This window comes from Cajanus cajan, chromosome 4 (assembly GCF_000230855.2).
Source record: "Cajanus cajan strain Asha chromosome 4, NIPB_CcT2T_4, whole genome shotgun sequence".
Classification (NCBI taxonomy): domain Eukaryota; kingdom Viridiplantae; phylum Streptophyta; class Magnoliopsida; order Fabales; family Fabaceae; genus Cajanus; species Cajanus cajan.
The window spans coordinates 405,217-424,131 of NC_138520.1; the positions used below are offsets into that span (position 1 = coordinate 405,217).

The window sequence follows — 18,915 nt, forward strand, 5'->3', positions numbered from 1 at the left end:
GCTATCCCACCCTTTGAAGTACCTCCAACGTAACAAAAAGATTAGTCACCGCTATTGGCAGTAAATACTCCAGGGTCGAACAAAAAAAAAATCTATTTTTATTTTTTTTACAATTTTTATTCTTTTAAATACTATTGCTTAAATTAATTTCAATTTCACTTTAAGTTCTAACTTAACTTTCAGAACCTTAATACACCATTAAATTAAAAACCTTTTAGAAAATTAAAATTTTAAATTAGTTAATTCTTTATTGGTCACAGCGAGACAAATTAGTTGTTTGCCAAATTTTGGGGTAGCCGATATAAGTCAATGACAAGAAAGATTTCAAATTAGAAAAATCTTGGTCAATTCTAATTTGAATTTTTTTTAAGAGACAGAAGAAAAAGAACAAAGCAGTAAACTCTTGGGGTAGCCAATACAAGTCTGACACATGCCTTCAGTTAACTAGGAGGACAAAAATCTCTGCTCCTTATGCTCCGTCTCATTGGACTATTGGAGCAGTAAACAATTGGTGTGGTTCTAATAGTATCAAGGCAAAAGACCGGCAAAGCAAGACTGAAACTATTCCTATTCCTTGCCTCGGGTTCTGAGCTGTGACATATCAAGCCTTGCCCTAAAGTTACAAAATGAATGAATAGATGAGTATTGAGTTGAGAATTATTTAACCACTATCATGCCACTTCAAAGAAAAAATGTGTTAGGAACCATGTGCTTCTGCAACCTTTTTAGTTCCCAGCAAATAGAAAGGCTAAAAGATGGCTTGCTGCAAATGCGACAAACTAAATTGTATAGCACTGTAAATCAAAGTTCACCAGTCATGTATTCACTAGAACCAAATCCCAGCAAATTCTACAAACCATTCATCCTCAGATATCTGCAGGGTCGTTGATCTCCTGTAAAGCAACAAAATATGATCATCAGTGTTGAGAAAATCATAACGTAATTAGTAATTATCGTATATATAGTTTATAAGCACATAGTATCTTATCACTTATTCATGTGTGTTAAATGAAATAAGCCTATATAAACATAGCTCCACGGTGTCGTTTAAACACCCAGTTTCAGCATCTTATGTCTCTGTTTACTCACTTTTAACAATCAGAAAAATATCATAATCATTCAAATGATACTAATAGTTATAGAAAGTTGGAGAATCATTCATAATTATCATGCTCTTTGGGTCAGGATGATGAAAGGCATTAATGTTATTGAAACCTGCCTTCTTCACCCTCAGAAGCATCATCATATTGTTAAAAACTCGGTTAACTTTTTGTTAACTAAAACACTGAATCAATACTGCTCATGTTCCTGTAATGTAGATGAAGTTTAGTTTTCTGAATGCATAAAAAAATAAAACCCCACCAAAACAGGTCTAACGAGTATACCGGAAGGTTGGGAATAAAATGTGAGAATGGGGGTTGAGACTGACTGGAAATTTTAAATTGAATGTTGAGGGTGATTTAGTTGCTGATTCAAAGAAAGCTAATTCTTCAAGATTCAAATTCTAAGGCAGTTTGTGCTCTAGAATAACTCAGGTCAGAATTCTGAAACTCTAGCTCCAGAAAAAGGGCTGTTGAATAACAGATTCTTGAAGGAGAGGAAAGAATTATCTGAGGCAGAAATATCAAGATTCTGTTTCCTAATTGTGGGATAATTTGAATTCTACGAGATAAATTGTCACTATGAATTACGTTATTCTCAATCTAAAGCTTCCTGTGATTCTTCAGTTGCCAACAAAAGTCCAGAAATGGAAATGGCAAGTTGAGCAAGTGGGCCCATCCGAACCCCTACTCCACCACCATCACCCTCATGGACAAAAAGAAGAAAGGATAATAGATATATTTAAATATGATAATCTTCCTCCATCCTGCTCTTAAGCTTGCACTCTTGCAGAGTCACGGTCAGGCTATCCAACTGAAAGGCCTCCCAACCAACAATGACATAAATCCCCATGTTTGGACCAGCAAACAAAAACCAAAAGATAATCGGTCCAAAGAAACAAAACTCTTACCACACACCTAACCTACAAACCACAATCCCTCAAACACCACCAACAGAACATGGAAAATAAAACCCATGAAAAGATTAAGTTTTTTAATAAAGAGACTCAAAAGCTCACTGAAATTAGTATTATACCTTGTTCTCAATTGTCACCCCATCCGGAATTTCCAATTTCAAGCCAGGTTTTGCAGCAATGATCACTTTCCCCTGAAAACAGAGGGTTAAAGATCAGGTAAAAGCAAGATAATCATAGCATCAGTCTCTCGTAGAGTAGTTCAGACAATAAACAATATTAACAGGAAGTTGTTGAATTTGAATGCTTACAATACATTAAAATGGGATTTGTATTGTACTCCCAATTGACCTAATTTCAATCTTCTATTCCATATAAAAAGCAAAAAAATTACCCCAAGTTTCTAATAAGCAGAAACCAAGGAAGAAAATTTGTGAAAGAGAAAAAAAGAATCCTACAATTATTTTTATAAAGAAGACTTGCAAGGAACTGCCTATAGATATCTAGAGATTTTATTACTTTAAAATTAAAAATAAAAAGTGATTTATCTCTTGTCTGGATTATCCAGAGATTTCCCTCCCTTCGTTAATTTAGGATAATTTGAGTGTTACAGACAAACTAATGTTGGCCTTCACCTAATAGCTTATGGTTCTTACTTAACATGGCATCATAGCCTCTATAATGTAATGGTAGTCACGAGTTTCAACTTCATTGCCCTCCATTCTTCTAAAATAGAGTTGAATGTCAGTATGAGTGAGCCTGTACACTGTCCATACTTGGGTATTCGAGCCAACTGGACTCTTGCATGAGGGGATGTGATACAGATATAAAACCAATATTAGCATATTCCTAAATCCTAATAGCTTCAGCTTTTTTAAGATAAAGATGGTCCTTGACCATGAGATCAGAATTATCTTACGATTTTTTTCTGCTTTAACATATTCAAATATAATCAGCCCCCAACTCTGAACTCTCCCACCCCTCTGCACTAAATCTTTCAGAAATTTATGTGTGTAGGCGTGTTTTATTTGGGAGGGGGGAAGTTATTATGTGGCTTCCTCAACTCTTAGGAGGAGAGAAGGGCTTAATTCTTCAAATCTTTACACCACTATATGTGGGTTATGCAAGTGCAAGTATTATTTCTGTCCAGATCTCTCAGCCGCATTTTACCCAATGGTAGGAGTAGGACCATGCTTTGGACCTGCTCAGGCATTCAAATGAGCTTTTAAGATTGGGCTACAGTTTTGACTTTTCAGCCTCTTGACATATCCAGCACCCCATGCTCAAACGATTATAAAGCCTTTTTTTAACCTTTAGCAGTATTTAAAATTTGCTATAGATTGGGCAACGCAAGATCAAAATCTATAGACATAAAATGCTCCTACAGTTTATGACAAGTTCCTCTGACACAGCACACATCTCAATTGAATGGAAAGAAGAACAAAAGTAAAAAATCAATGTGGCAGGAGAAAGTTTCACTGGTATTCAGAAAAGGAAAAACAAAATACTTTTGAAATTTCAAATATAAATGTAGTCTATAATTAAAGTGAATAAAGAGCAACTATTGGACATGCTACATGATCAACAGGAAAAGGAACATCCATTATACCTTTAAAGTAATACTGGCTCCAAACCACACATCACCTCTCACCATCAAACTATCCAGCTCAACGATGCTTGGAATGGATCTGAAACGGCTTTGAAAGTCACCAACCTGAGAATGACACACGTACACAATTTATAAGAAAAGGTAATAGCTATGCAAGAATAAGACAAGAAAACACTAATTTTTCACCTTTTCAAATTCAGGTCCCAGGTCTATCACAGGATTTAAAGGGTTAGTTCTAGCTGTATTACGAGTTAAAACACCTTCTCTACAAGTGTATAGATCTGACTGCAAGAATCATTATTGGTGAGAGGGAGAGTCAGTTACGTACACCAAAGTATGCTTTTCAGTAACATAATTCACATATACAATGAAATCATTGTCACCTGAAGAAGCAATAGATCTGATGTTGCATCAAGGGGAAGAAAGCGAGATTCAGGCACGGAGACACCAATCACATTATTAAAGAACTGGCATGGATAAAACATTAAAAACAAACAACAATTAGTAATTTCATATCTAACATAAACAACCTTGTGTTATACTAGTCAATAGTTTATTCTCTCTTATCATGAGGATTATGAGGCAATTGTCATGCACCTTAATATTACATTATTTATTCTAATTAAGCTTGCAAATACCGTAAACATAAGAAATTATTAGTATTTCTAACACTTGTAGTGATAAAAGTTTTAATAATACAAATAACATTAGTCTTAGCATGAATGCAACTTCACATATGATAAGAACATGCACTCCAAAATTGATATTATGGACCAGGGTCCAAAAGCTGTCGCGAGTAACTCAAATCAGTAAATCTGTGTAGTTCATTTTTTAGCAGCCTGGCCCACCTTCCTATACCTCAAATACAGGAAAGGTGAAATTCAAAGGAGCAGCCTAGCAGGGACCTCTAATTTTCAATCAGAATCTATAATATTCCCCATTTGCATAAATTGTCCTCACATTTGTTCAATTTATAGCTAGTTCTAACATCAAGGAAATGTTTTATGACAGAGAAATTTGAATTATGTAGTCTTCATCTGAATGGTTGGGATGTCAATGTAACTGTGAACGTGATTCATATAAATCTGGATATTGTTTATTATAAATCTGGCCTCTTTAAAATTGACAGATGGCCAAAAATGAGTTTTGGAAGGATACATGAGTGAGAGATATCTCCTTTTTTTAAGCTTTCCCTGGTCCTTTTCAGCTGTATATTGGTGATAATTATCCCATCAAAACTTTTTAGCTTTCGCTTCCTGGAAATTCCACTTCCGCTGAAACTTAAATGACAGAGGAACTATTGAATTTCAGTCCCTTTTGGCCTTTCTAGATTCTGCTCCCTTTTCTCCAATCTTGATATGAAAATCTGGAGCCTTTCTAGATTTTTCTTATTAATCTTATTTTCAGTTTCTCGTACATTCTCCCATAAGGGAAAGATTTGCCTTCAGTAAGCCAGTTCAAGTCTAAAACTGCTTCCAAGGTCAGTTTTTGTTTGAACAGATGTACTTAACGGGATTAATACTAGTGGCTAGCTGCAGGTTAGTTGGCCTCGCATAGCTCTCTCATAACATGCATATTTGCATCTGAAATTGTGCCTCATTTATTTTTCATTGCTCAGTTGGGTTTCCTTTGGAATGAACTCTCTGGCACCTTTTAGGCAATTTGGGTTTGTCTCAGTTCATTGGATCAGTTTCTATAAATTTATCTTCAAATACATGATCCTATTTTATACCTAAGCAACAATATCAAAATAGAAGCACAAGCACAAGTGCACTAGAGAAGCATAAACAAGTAGGCATATACCTCTATAGCTGGTCCAGCTGCTGTGTCCTGTAGAAGAGTTTGAAAATAGTCATTTTCATGGGGCATTGACCCATTCAATTCATTCTTACATAAGCTATCAGTAGAGTAATGAACTAATGACAGCAAGGGAGTGATACCTTCAAATCTGAGTGCCTCTTGTGCTTTGATTCATCAGTGTCGGCATATCTCTTGATAGCTCTTAAACTCGCCCACCTATGCAAAGTAAAACACATGGAATTCAGCACATATGATAAATTTCAATAAGAAATTAAAATAGAAAAACAGCATTTCACTCACATGTTTGTTGTATCGATAAGTTTGAAATTGTCCTGCAACTTCAACACAACAATCAGGAAAAATAAATGACAATAGAAAAGAAAACAGTATTGTTATAATATTCTCACGAGTCTTGTCAGTAATTCACAATAAAACTTTTATAACTATTGCATAAGATGAAACAAAATAATATATGTTGTCATAATATATATATACTTACATGTTTATCTTGGTTTCGAGCAATCTCCCGAAGCTGCATAGATTATCAAACATAGTGTTAAGCCAAAGTTGTTTCCCAGTGTATGTCTTAAATTTTCTGGATTAAAACTTTTGCAATATATGCTCATATATAATAGGTTAAGCTTACACACATATTGAAGACCAGTTCATTAAGCATCAGGCAATTCCAAGACTAGCACAAAATATTGAAGAGACTAAAGGGGGCAAGTAACAATGAAGGGAGAGAAAATATACCTTAAACTTCATTGTGGTTAAGATTAAATTAAATGATCGGCTTGGGGTCACCTGGGAAAAAAGGAAGAAAATGAAACAGAGAACTCGTATATACCTTAAAAAGAGAAGTGGCAGCATTTTATTTGGTAGATAAAAATTTTCTGCGTACCTCCATGCAATATTCAATATCATTTATCATCAAATGATTTAGTATGTCTACAAGATGCAGTCAAGGTTGACAAAAATCAAAACATGTGAATGTCAAAGCGGGGTTAGGAAGTATGAAGTAATGATTTCAAAATAATATTGTCATGAATGATTAATTAAAACTATAAGAAGGATACTTGGATCTATGATTGTTGCCACATTGTCCGACTTCAACACTAGGATATACTCCTTACCCTGGAAAATAAAATGAATAACTTAGTAAAAACTGCACAAACAAATGTGCACATCTCACACAGTTGAATAATTCAAATTTAAGTATCCTATAGCTCTTGCTATAGATTTTAAAGGAACAGGACAAAGGCTTTGATACACCCAGCACTCAACTGCATAAAATGTTCATACCTGGGCCAATAATGAATCAAGGGTTCCACCAGCCATTAGTGAACGGAACACATCATCAAATGGATGCCTTCACACAGAGTTAGCAGGTTAGTTTAAAATGATAAAGTATTTATCAAGAAAGCCAATTAGCAAGTCATAGCCGACACAATTCTATAAATTGAAATATATATTCTGTCAATTGTTTTATTTACTGATAATTATATTTTGATCAGTTAACATAGCCAACTTTGTAGCTGAGTTGCTGACAAATTATTTGACATATCTAAATTTACAGCTATTAAATATTTACAGTTAATTTCTTTCAAAAATTAAAATATTAACCCTAGGTATTGCAAAGTAATATGATACTTAGACTTTCTCAACAATTCTCATATCTTTATAAAGTCCACTGTCTTATTTGCAAATTGCAATCCAATAAACAATAGCTATCTATCACCTACAATGTGGTATGGAAGGAAATCCATGCCGAGGAATTAAAAATTTTGAAGTGATAAATGCAAATATATCATGGAATAATAAAGAAAACTTGGAAAAGACATTTTTACATGCACTAATTTTTGCATCTCTAGGGCAAGCCATAGTAAGGTTGCTGCCTTTGTGACTGATAAGAACCTAGAGAGAATCACACCATTAAAGCTAGGCATTGTAGTTGGAGAGCCCAAGACCTTATAAACCACCATCAAAATTTCATACTTCCAATGTGGGACTCAAGTCCCATACCTTGCAATTGGATCCTAACAGTGACATAGAGGTCACAGGTTCAAAAGTACTAGAAACAACCTCACAGCATGCAGTGGAAAGGCTATGTATATCTACCCTCCCTAAACCCCACTAGGTGAGAGCTTTGTGCACCAGGTCACCTTTTTTATGTTTTTCATGTCAAACCAAATTTACATGTTAGTTAAAACATGATGTGACTAGACCTAATCATAGGTTATCAGGATTCATAGATCAACTACACCAAATTTGCACAGTCAACCTTGCCTGCCTCACAATAATTCAGAGAAGGGTCAAGCAAACAGAAAATAGCTAATCCAATGTCCCTAAGCTTTGGTTCCACATCTAAATTGCTGCTATTAACATATAGACTATATCAGGGTAACACTAATCAGTAATCACAGTATTTATAACATTATAACAATATCAATCAATCAGTACTGAAACGATATATCTTTACAAACTTGCACATAAATATCTAGTCTAGAATTCAATTTAATAGACATATATTTGAAAGATGACATACACTTCTCCCTTGCTGTTTTGTCCACCCGATAATTTCAATTCTGGACCTTCACCCTACATAACATAGATTATGATGTATTGATAGTGAGAAATCACAAATCAATATCTATATATCCAAAGTATGAAACAAATGCAAACCTGTTTAAAAGTGTGCACTTCAATGCTTGATTTTGAATACTTTTCCAAAACCTATGGAAGATGAAGCTGAAGATTTCAATAGTAGCTGAGGTCATCAATTGCATATGGAAATTGAAATGGCATTTCACCTTTAGAGAACTATCATGAACGTTATCTTTGTTGAAAAGAAGCAGCGGAACCCTGCATCCATACTTGGAGTTGAGGGACTACAAATTGCAACAACAGAATAGTAAGAACCAAAAACAACCAGTCGAAACCATGTATTAAGGGAACATAAGAGTTGCAGATACAGTTTGAGGTGTGTTCAGAATCTGGATCATTCAAGAAAAAAAAAAAAAAAAAGACCAACGAATAAACCAATGATTTGCAGAGGAGTACAGTCATAAGAAAGTGTGATTATCATAACTCGTATATTAAATATAAATGTCTCACCTCAATCTGGTTAATGATCAAGTCCATAAATGTCAGTCCATCACTAATATCAATTGCAGATCTGCATGAGAGCAGAAATTATTGGCGGAATTCATCAGGTGTGAAGTTTTGAATATCCCATGGATGGGGAACATGAGTGCAAAAAAGAAAAGGACTTTAAACACTCGATGCATATAAATAGAAACACATGCACTTATGCACAAGTAAACGCAAAATAAAGTACAACGTGCTAAATTGTTTCATTTAATCTTTCTAATATTTTCATCACTTCTAGAAGAGAATAGAGAAGGGTAGAAAACATCAGCAGCGTACACAGGAGGGTAAGTAAATATGAAAAGTTTAAAGCCTCCAAAACAATGTGTCGTCAACCATGAAATGAAGTATAAAAACATGTTGCTCAAACGAAACCCGCATTTTATGTAAAGTATACATTAAATATCCAATTTAAACCAGAAGAGTTTGATGAATACTTACTTGGGACCCTCAAAACCTATATTTGTTCCTTGGGCGGCATTTAACTTCAAAACAACTAGTTTGTCCAAAAGATTCTTAGTTTCTTCTACATCTGCTTAGGATGTGAAAATTGCTCAGCCTAACTCAGCTCAACTTTCTAAAAGAAAATATGACAAGGGTGGGGAAAAAAAAGCAAATAAGTTTTCCAACAAGTGTTTACCTTCAGGTAAGGGAGCCAAACTAGCATAGGGTAATACGGTTATGGACACATTAGCAGAATCGGTCTTGGCCTTGAGCGGAGCTTCGTCTCTTTAATTAATCAACTGAGATGTAATTAATTAAATTGAACAGAGAGAGGAAAAGAAAAAGAATAGAGAATGAGGTAAAGCGCGATACCGAGCATCAATGGAAGGATTAGCAGCAGCAGCCTTGCTCCTCTCGCGAAGCAGTGTCTTGGTGATCAAATTACAGAACAAGTAAACAAATTGAACGGAATCATTGGCGGGAACGGGATAAGCAATGCGGTTATAAACATGGAGAGGCATGGCGGTGTCGACCAAGGCGACAACGGGAATTTGAAGCTTGAAAGCCTCGTTGATGACGGAAGACTTGCGCTGGGTGTCGACGATGACGATGCAATCGGGAGGCTGGGTGGGGCCGAAGACGAGCTTCTTGTGGCGGGAGCGGAACTTCTTGGGGCTGTAGCTGTTGGTGAGGAAGCCGCCGGTGCGCCAGAGGGCGCTGGTGGAGGGGCTGAAGGAGCCGACGGTGGTGGTCATGAGGTGGAAGATGTCGTCGAAGAGAGGGTTGGTGTTGATGAACATGAAGCGGCCGTTGTGGCGGGCGAGGGAGGCCATGAAGTTGCAGGCACTGCGCATGCAAATGAGGGTCTTGTCGGAATCGATTATCGCCATTTTGTTGCGGAATCCGTACGTGTACTCCTTCAAGTGGTGGGCTGCCACTCTCCTACCCACCTGAGCGTTCGTGCTCAGAAGCTTCTGTATTACGATCGAATGGATCGTCATCGCTTGATCCTCTCACTCCCTCACTAGGGTTTTTCTTTCCTCTCTCGCCTTTTCCCACTAAATAAATATATACAAATTTTCACTATTACTCTTAGACATATACGCACGGATTCTTACTACTCTCTATAAAACAATTGTGCGTTGTTCTTCTTTCTTGTACTATAAACGTAGATAGCCACAAATTTAAAATTATATTTTTATTTTAATTATAACATTTCAACCGCTATTAGATATTCACTTCAATCATAATAACATTGGAAATTTAAAATTAGATGTTAATATCAAACAAAATCAATCGATCAAATATTAATAATTTAATATAATATGCGTTCGAAAATTCGAAAACTAAATAATTCAAAATTACAATATTTTAATTTACAAAATCATAATATATTTCAATTGATGGTGATCAAATTCAATATTGCAATATCAAAAGAAAACAATCAATTTTCTATTCACATTTAGGAATCACTTTAAAATTTTAGTGGTGCACATACATAATCAATTATGAATGTATTAGATCATTAACTATTAGAAAATCTTAGTGGTTAATCATGTATGTTCAAATTTAATTTCGCAATTTTTTTTCCATTCATTGTCATTATTTATGTTTTTTATTTAGAAATATTTCTTTTTTATTTATTCAAAGCTACTTAAGTAATGTTTAAGAATGATAAAATTCTCTTCTTTTTTTTTCTTTCTAATTATCAGGATATTTAGAATATACACTTTTATTTATAAATAACTATGTTGTTAGATAGGGAACCTAATTAGGCTCTTATTAATATGTTTTCATTTAAAATATAGGCTAATATTTCTAATCAAATTTTTTAAGTCAAAATATTATTTCCGCATATATTTTTCAATCACTAGACTATTCAGAAATATTTTTTTTTATTTATCCAAAACTACTTAAAGATTATTATTTCAAATTATTAAAAAAAACCAATCTAAAACATTTAAATATCTACATTTTACATGACTATGCTAAATTAAAATTTTCACTAGGTAACAATTATTTAAATGCGAGCTTTCTCTAATTTCTTTATAAAAATAGCGACCGACAAAAATTAGTTATTAGAAAAATTGATAAATAATTTACCCATATTATGCACTAATAATATAATTTAAAAAGAAAAAAAAAGTGTTTTCTGTTGAGTTTGTGTCCTTACAATAATCCCTCATTTATTTGAGACCCAATCCTCTTTTTCTCTTTGGATTATTATTACTTGTTTATTCCACCGTCCTATCAGTTTCAGTAAAGAATGATGCAAATTGTTCAGGAAAGTGCCGTGCGTTCCATGTAACCAAGGGGGTTATCAGAAGTGATGTTTCTGACAAGAAAGGAAGATTCCCATCTACCGAGTTTGTCTTAAACTTTATCAACAAAAATTAAAGTGGCTTATCTTTACGTTGCTTCATAAAACCAACACAGCTTTTAAACAGGAGCTAAGTTAGGGAGAACCGGAGAAGGACCGTGTCAACAGTCAACCTTTCTGGGGAAGTAACAGGCAAAAACCTGAGGGAGGACGAGTGTGGTAAGGGGGCGATGACGGGTCTTAGAAATGACAATTACAATAGCATTACTATTTACCAACATCTACTCAAAGAACTACAGGTACACCAAGTCAAAGACATGTCCCACAATGCTACACTATGTTAGCAAATAAAATAATATAAAGAAAATTGCAATTTGTGTGCAACTTTACAAAATAAGACTGTAAATCTTCGCTTAGATGGCCACACTCAGTTACCATCGGCTTTGGGGACAGAGGTACTGTCTCCTGGCGCAGATGCCTTCTTGAAAATTGACCCAAGCTGGATTCCTGTAGCAGAACCAGCACCAGCACCAGCACCAGAACTCTCATGAGCACTTCCTTGGCCAGAATGGCTCTCAGTCTCAGCTTTTAGTCCTTTCCTCCTCTTTGCCTTTTGTGCCCAACCAACAATGTTTTGTTGCAAATGCTCATTGAATATTGCCCTCTTGTAGTGAGTTCCCATCTACAGAGTGAAAATAATGTAAGTCAATGCAAAGAGGACACAGTTTTAATTCATAAAATTAATCTGCATTTAGTTTGAATAGCTATGCAAGCGTACCTGCGTAACAATTGCATAGAGTGGCAAGGTGCTGTAGCTACATAGTACCTGAATAAATACCCTAGAAACCCAATACACAAAAGTTATAAAAAAATAATAATAATAATAATAAAAGAGAAAAAGAAAAAAGATTGAGCTTAATAGTAAAAAAAACGCGAAGAAAGAAAGAGTGCTCAAGAAAAGAAATTTTTTAACAGTTACCCAATAACGAGCCTTGGAACAATGTAACGAACTTGTCCCATTATACAGGAGTCAAATCCATATGTAACCTGAGAAGTGAGAACACAATCTGACAATTATATCCGATATAACTACATAAAATTACCCCCTAACCCCACAGTCCCACACCATGCCTCCCTAAACCAAAAAGGGAAATAAAACTTATTCCCGCAAGTTTCATATCGCTTAACAATTGAGGTTAAAAATAGTTTATAAACAGTTTTCCTTCTTAAACCTCTGAAAATCCTTTTCAAAGATAAAATTGTGATGGCTCAACAAGTGTCAAAGTCGATAATATCTCGAAGACAGTAACCCTAATGATACTGCCGACATACAGTCTGGAAAATAAACTAAAAGAAGAATAATAAGAGAAAAAGGTTGGCAGAGAAAATCCCAAATTATGCTTCAAAAGAATTTGCTTACCCATATCCAGAAAAAAAATGCTATTTCAAAAGCATTTTGAAAAAGGATAAAGTGAATCAAGAAGAGGACGACTCGGGGCCGATGAAACCAAAAGTGTTCATCTGATGGCTGCACAACTAAGTCACCTTCTATGGCTGCATGCTTTTCAGCTACTTCATGAGCTAGTTGGGTTATTACATGCTCCAGCTTAGTGCCCACAGCTAGTAAAAGCTGAAAGAATGCAAACCAGAAACTATGAAATTAATGATAAGGGAGATAAAAGGTGCGGGGACAAGGAAGAATAAAGGATATTCCAATCCATACAGCAAAAGCCTACCAGTACATCAATTTGCATGAAGAAATTAAACATGCATGCCTATTCATACAGTAATGCAGATTCAACGTGAGCACCGATTGAAAGGACAACACTAGCATAAATATGACTTCTAATAATAATGATGATGATTGAAAAAAATGCCAAAAGAAAAGAAATTCCAAAAATAACCGGTAACCAATCCATCAAATGCCTGCTTTGGGCAATGCCCCGTGCACTCAAACTAGACACTCAAACTAGAGGATCCCCAACAACACCTAACATTTCACTCACAAGTCACAAGGGGTTCTAGAATATTATTGGGAAAAACCCAAGTCTCACATCAAAATAAGACAACTAAAGAATACATAAGTGGAGAACAATCCTCACCTTACAAATTTGATTTTTTAGGGTTAGGTTAGGCTCAAAGCCACTATTCTAAGATGGTATCAGATCTATCTAGATTCACTCTAAATGAGCCACACACTATTGATACATGCACCAAGTCCAATAATGTTGGGCATGAGAGGGTGTATTAAAAAAAAACTCAAGTCCCACCTAGCCTAAATCATTAAAAAGGGTCACCAACCATGTATCTCGCCTATCCTAAATTATTAAAAAGGGTCATGTATTTACGTATCAAGTCCAATAATACTAGACACCGGATGTGACGGGGACACCGGATGTGAGGGGGTGTATTTGAAAAAATCCAACTCATTCTCACATAAACAAGATACAAACACCCTTCCATTATACTGTTACTACCTACAGATGTAGGTGTTAAAGTGCCTTTACAAGTATCTCTCCACCTTCCTCCATTCTTCTAAGTCAATACTGAGACAGACTCACAACTAACTTTGAGCAGAAAAGCATCAGAAATCTTTGGAGATTCAGCTTGATTAATTTCCATTGAAATAAACTACCTCTGAATACGATTTGGGGGAAATGATTGAAAAAATATGATTGGAAACAAGTTTAAAGTGGCAATCTTTTTCGTAATCTTGAAACAAACATGGAACATTTGACACCCATGTCAACATTTCCAGGAGAATAAAACTAGCCACCGAGTTAATAGCTCCTCTAGTCAAATGCTACAAACAAGTGATGTAAACATAAACTAATGGGAAAAAATTTGACACACTAACTTTTTTCGCTTAATTTTACCAAGTAATAGATATCATATTTACAGGAAATTTAAGGATATTGTTGAACCAATCTCCTGGTAGTTATGCAGCCAAAAACCAAGGAACAACATCAGTTTAACAGAATCTCAATAGTTTTGAACTATATATACTTTCTTGATTTGATTAAGAAAACTCCATGCAACATTATTAATTTGTTCCTATCCCTTGAATAAAATTAAGACAAGAGAATGCAAACCTAATGTCCACACAAAAAAAAAGGGCAAAATCTTAATCAAGATACTTACGATGACGGGAATAAAAGCAATCCAGAAATATGTATGCCAACCTGGAAGAATTAAGCAGACATCTTATTAGTGAGTTTAAAGTAATGTTTCTTTGGTAATTAGCAAAAGCAACACAAGTAACTAGATAAATTACTATTATTCATAGGCAAAAGTATATTGGTCATTATTGCTAACTGTCATGCTTGAAATTCATCACCAAATCATAAAAAATAAATCTTAAGCTCGTTTCCTTTTTCACAGCAGAAAGTGTTAATAAAATTAACTTTGTCACAAAAACACTAAACAAAATGGTCAAAAAAGACTACCATATCCATAAACAATATCACAAGGTACACACACACAAAAAAAAAAAAAAAAAAAAAAAAAATTAGATGCCAGTCTTGACACTGCAAAGTAGTGTCAGCCTAGGCAGAGCCAAATAAAATGATGACATACAAAAAGCATAATGTTATGTTTAATAGCATACCATTGATATTAAGCAACAAGAAGATAACCACAAAGAGCCACAGATACCAACTGCAACCAGAAAATATACTTGTTATAACAAAGAATCAATAAATTTACACAATGACACAAACGGATATAAATTTTTCTAGGCAATTAAATGATGTATATGTGTGACATGCATAAAAGCGATGATACAGAACCATTTACCTTATACCAACAACTTGCTTGAAATCATCTTCGAGGGCACGGATCATGTACTTGTGAAAATTAAACTTTGGGTTCGACTTGCAGTGGGTCTACAACAAATGAAAGCACCAAAGGATAAATTTTATGATTCAAGCATGGAAATCATTGGTCAATAGCTCACTGAGAGATTATTTGACAAAAATATGGCACACTAGTGCTTTACCATGATGAAACCATGCCGTAATGTCACATAATCTGATTTTGTCACAGACCCATAAAATTGTTTTGAAAAGGATACCTGAAAGAAACAAAAGGAAATTAAGAGAAGTGAATAAAAAGCAAACAAAAACATGATAATGGTATTCGCTTAGCTCTGACTTTCCAAGTTACAAATTTGTTGTGTGATCTAGAGTCTACTACACTAAGGATAAACAAGTTTTTGAAGGCTATTGTTAATTTGAATTAAGAAATTATGAAGAAAATAACTACATAGTGGTAATCAAACATAAAGGAAAATAATATATCAAATTTAGAAACAAGATCTAAAAAAGATACATCTAGAAAACCATTGATAAGGTTGTAATGTTAAGGATCCAAAGATGACACCAGTATTTTCCAATGAAAAGATGCAGAGGCCAGAGGGGCTTTATCATGACAAGAGTATATATTGTAGTTATGCAAAGTTTCAGAGCATGAGAAACTAGTATTTAACTTACCAACCAACCAACGATGGCAGAGTCTTTGCCGAAACCAGCAAAACGACCCCTGATAAAATCATGCTGTTGAACATTAGTCACCTTCGGTTTCAGAACTGCATTAAACCACAAGGCATTAAACTAGAAGCGAGGAAAGAAATAGATTCAAAGCATAATCAGGAACATTGTTTCCAAAGGTTTGATGATTCAGATCACACAATTAGAGTAAAATTAGCCTGTACATGCATAAAGCAACACGTATATTGGTTTTGGAAAAGCATATAAAGTTGAATTAATAATAAAACAATTGAAGACATAGAGAACAGAAACAGAGCAGAAAATAATTGGGCAAATGAATATATATACCTCGGGCTGTCTCGTAATTCTGTTTTGCGATTGAATCTTCCCAGTGTTTCCACTGACGTATCTATATATAGAATGAGAGTGATGTTATGAAGAGAGAAGAGTTGAGTTGAGAAGGGAAAATAAAAAAAGTAGAGACAGTACTGACTCTGGCGCCTCCAAAGACAACGGTGAGTAGGGAAAAGGTGACATGCACGATAGCCAAGACAAAAATGAAGATGTGGAGGTGATGCAGTGCTTCCAAAGATAACAGAGGTACCTTGTGCTGAGAATTGAAAAAACAAATTAAAAATAGAAATAGAAAGTAGAAACTAGAAAGGCAGGGCATAGGGTTAGATGCGATGTGATCGAAGAAAGAGTAGAGAGTGTGAGATGGACCTTGCGAGCGCAGTAACCAGTCTGAGTCTCGGACTCGGAGTGGGCCTCGGCGAGAAGGCGTCTGGCTGTTCCAGGGAAAAACGAATGATACTGGAAATGAGATTCGTGGTTTGGAGCTTGGTTGGGGTCACACGGAAGCATGTGGCGCGTCAAACCGGGTGGAACGCAGATTTTGGTAATGCCGTTTTGTGTAACCGTCAGAAGTAGGGAAATGAAACCCAACAGCATCAGCTCTGGCAGTGCAGTGTCAGATGTCAGATCGTAAGTTCAATTCAATTGGAAGGAAAAGAAAGCATTAGCAATACCTTCTTTGATCTTCTGGAGAGCTTCGAAGAGCGGCTTCTGGCCCTTGGCTTTCAGAAACTTTCCTCCGTAATGGAGGAAGCGCTCGGCGGCCAGGGAAACGGCCACAATCACTGTGCAAACGGCGGCCACTACCCATGTCGGAGTGAACTCCAGAGTATCTCCCTCTTCTCCTCCTCCACCACTCATTCTCTCTCTCTCTCTCTCTCAATTCAAACTTCAAACTACACTCTGTCGTTTTGTCTTTCTCCTCTTAAATTATTATTATGCCAGACTAATCATCCATTGTTTCCACATTCACTTACACTTACACACGTCTTACCCTCCTTTCCTCTGTCACCGTCCCCCTAATTTTCAAATTTAAAATTATTATTTTAATTCTTATAATTTTAAAAAAATTATTTTTATTTTTATATTTAATTTTTATTAAAAAATTTATAAAATAATGTTCTTATAATGAAAATATCATATTAAATTTAACTAATATTGCATAACTATCATAATTTATTATTTTTAAATATGTTATTAATAATCTAAATGACTAAAATAATATTTTTAAAAATTATATAAATTAAAAATATTAATTTTAAATTTGAGAGACTAAAAATGAATTTATTTTATATTTGAAGGATTAAAAATATATTTATTTTTTTTTTTAAATACAATTCTCATTTTAAATTAATATTAAAATTTTATATTTCATATTTAAAATCAATATATATTATGTTACTCTATGCATCTACTCTATCAATTTACCCAACACTTTCATAGTTATAGTTAATGTTCACTATCACTATATCTATAACTAAAGATAAATCACACTCATTTTGTAATTAATATAAAAATAATTAATATAAAAATAAATATACATCTATAGTTTTTTTTTTTTTGGCAATGATCTATAGCTGCTCTTATTTTTCATTGAAGGTAAGTTTTTTTACTGATGGAAATTATAACAAGTACATAGATTTTGCGTAAGAGAAAAGTTCCATTTTCTCGACGTTAAAGTAAACGAAAAGTGTGTTACCCCACTTAAATAAGTTATCCGATCTTTAATCAAAATCAAACATTTTAAATATTACTTAATTTTAAATGTTATACTGTATTAAAATAATTTATGCATAACTTTTTAGAAAAAGTAGATAGGCCCCAACCATAATTTTCTCCCACTAGAGTATTCGGGTTCCAAATCAAGACATTCTGAAGAACAATTTAATAAAATATTTAAGAGCAACTTTTCTCGGTGATCGCTGAAATGAAATTTGCTTTTAAGCCGTCAACGTTCACGCAATACGACATGAAACTGAGTTTCCTTCACTCGTCTGTCGTCACTCACATCACAAGTGACAATTACCTTTTTTTTTTTTTTTCTCTCATAAAATAAAAAAAAAAAAGTAGTGGAAGAAAAGTCCATTGTTAATTAATGAATGAATAGTTAGTTTAAATATTCATTATTTTTATAAATATTTAATATATAACAATTGTTTATATATTCTATTAATGAATCAAATAAAATAATAAAATCATCGAAATGTATTTAATCTGTGAACAAAACTATTTTTCACTAATAATATAAATATAAATTAAAACTTAAAATAAATTATAAAAATCACATATATCTTACATTGAAGGACTTAAATTCAAATCATTAATTAAATAAGAACAACTCGTATCAATCAATAAGGATTAGGTTCTAAACTTTTAGAAAAAATAATTTCACTGATCTCAATTCAAATAAATTTATTCATTGTTAGCAAAAAAAAAAAAAATGTATATTCCTTGTATCCAAAAATAAATAAGCAAGATTAGGATTCGAATCATGCCTTATATATACAGTCGTGTTAAATTTTAGGGTCAGTTATCCCACTTTTTGAAGTAGCTCCAACGTAGCGAGAATATTAGTAACTGCTATCGCCGGTGGATATTCCGGTGACGAATCAAAAATAAATAAATTTATTTCATAAAAATTAATGTAATTTAGAATAAAAAAGAAATGACTTTACATTTCACGTGGGCAACTGAAAGAACTCCGTGATTTACTCTTTTAACTAAAAGGGGAAGGGAAGTA

The 18,915-nt window shown here is 34.2% G+C and overlaps 2 protein-coding genes across 4 annotated transcripts; both read right to left on the minus strand.

Moving 5' to 3' along the window:
• Positions 1–340: 340 nt before the first annotated feature.
• Positions 341–10,133, minus strand: LOC109810179 (UTP--glucose-1-phosphate uridylyltransferase 2). Of its 3 annotated transcripts, XR_002240726.3 has the most exons (21): positions 9,387–10,133; positions 9,211–9,299; positions 9,012–9,102; positions 8,538–8,598; positions 8,234–8,311; positions 8,106–8,156; positions 7,969–8,021; positions 6,726–6,792; positions 6,500–6,557; positions 6,325–6,371; positions 6,177–6,227; positions 5,923–5,955; positions 5,724–5,761; positions 5,564–5,639; positions 5,427–5,453; positions 4,007–4,090; positions 3,810–3,908; positions 3,624–3,728; positions 2,137–2,208; positions 722–893; positions 341–613 (listed from the first exon to the last, which is right to left on the minus strand). XR_002240726.3 is itself a non-coding variant. In XM_020373581.3 (20 exons), exons 1-20 carry the CDS (start codon positions 10,013–10,015, stop codon positions 867–869), a joined length of 1,830 nt encoding a protein of 609 aa, XP_020229170.1. In that variant the 5' UTR covers positions 10,016–10,133; the 3' UTR covers positions 341–866. The 3 variants fall into 3 exon arrangements, 2 of the variants coding, with proteins under 2 accessions (XP_020229170.1, XP_020229169.1); XM_020373581.3 differs by having other exon boundaries at positions 341–893; positions 5,724–5,755; XM_020373580.3 differs by having other exon boundaries at positions 341–893.
• Positions 10,134–11,574: 1,441 nt separating this feature from the next.
• On the minus strand, positions 11,575–17,099 carry LOC109810193 (MLO-like protein 1). Its single transcript, XM_020373600.3, has 13 exons — positions 16,850–17,099; positions 16,545–16,777; positions 16,315–16,431; positions 16,170–16,230; positions 15,825–15,919; positions 15,332–15,406; positions 15,130–15,218; positions 14,942–14,991; positions 14,476–14,516; positions 12,755–12,964; positions 12,314–12,381; positions 12,113–12,173; positions 11,575–12,016 (listed from the first exon to the last, which is right to left on the minus strand). Exons 1-13 carry the CDS (start codon positions 17,034–17,036, stop codon positions 11,762–11,764), a joined length of 1,542 nt encoding a protein of 513 aa, XP_020229189.1. The 5' UTR covers positions 17,037–17,099; the 3' UTR covers positions 11,575–11,761.
• Between the last annotated feature and the right edge of the window lie 1,816 nt (positions 17,100–18,915).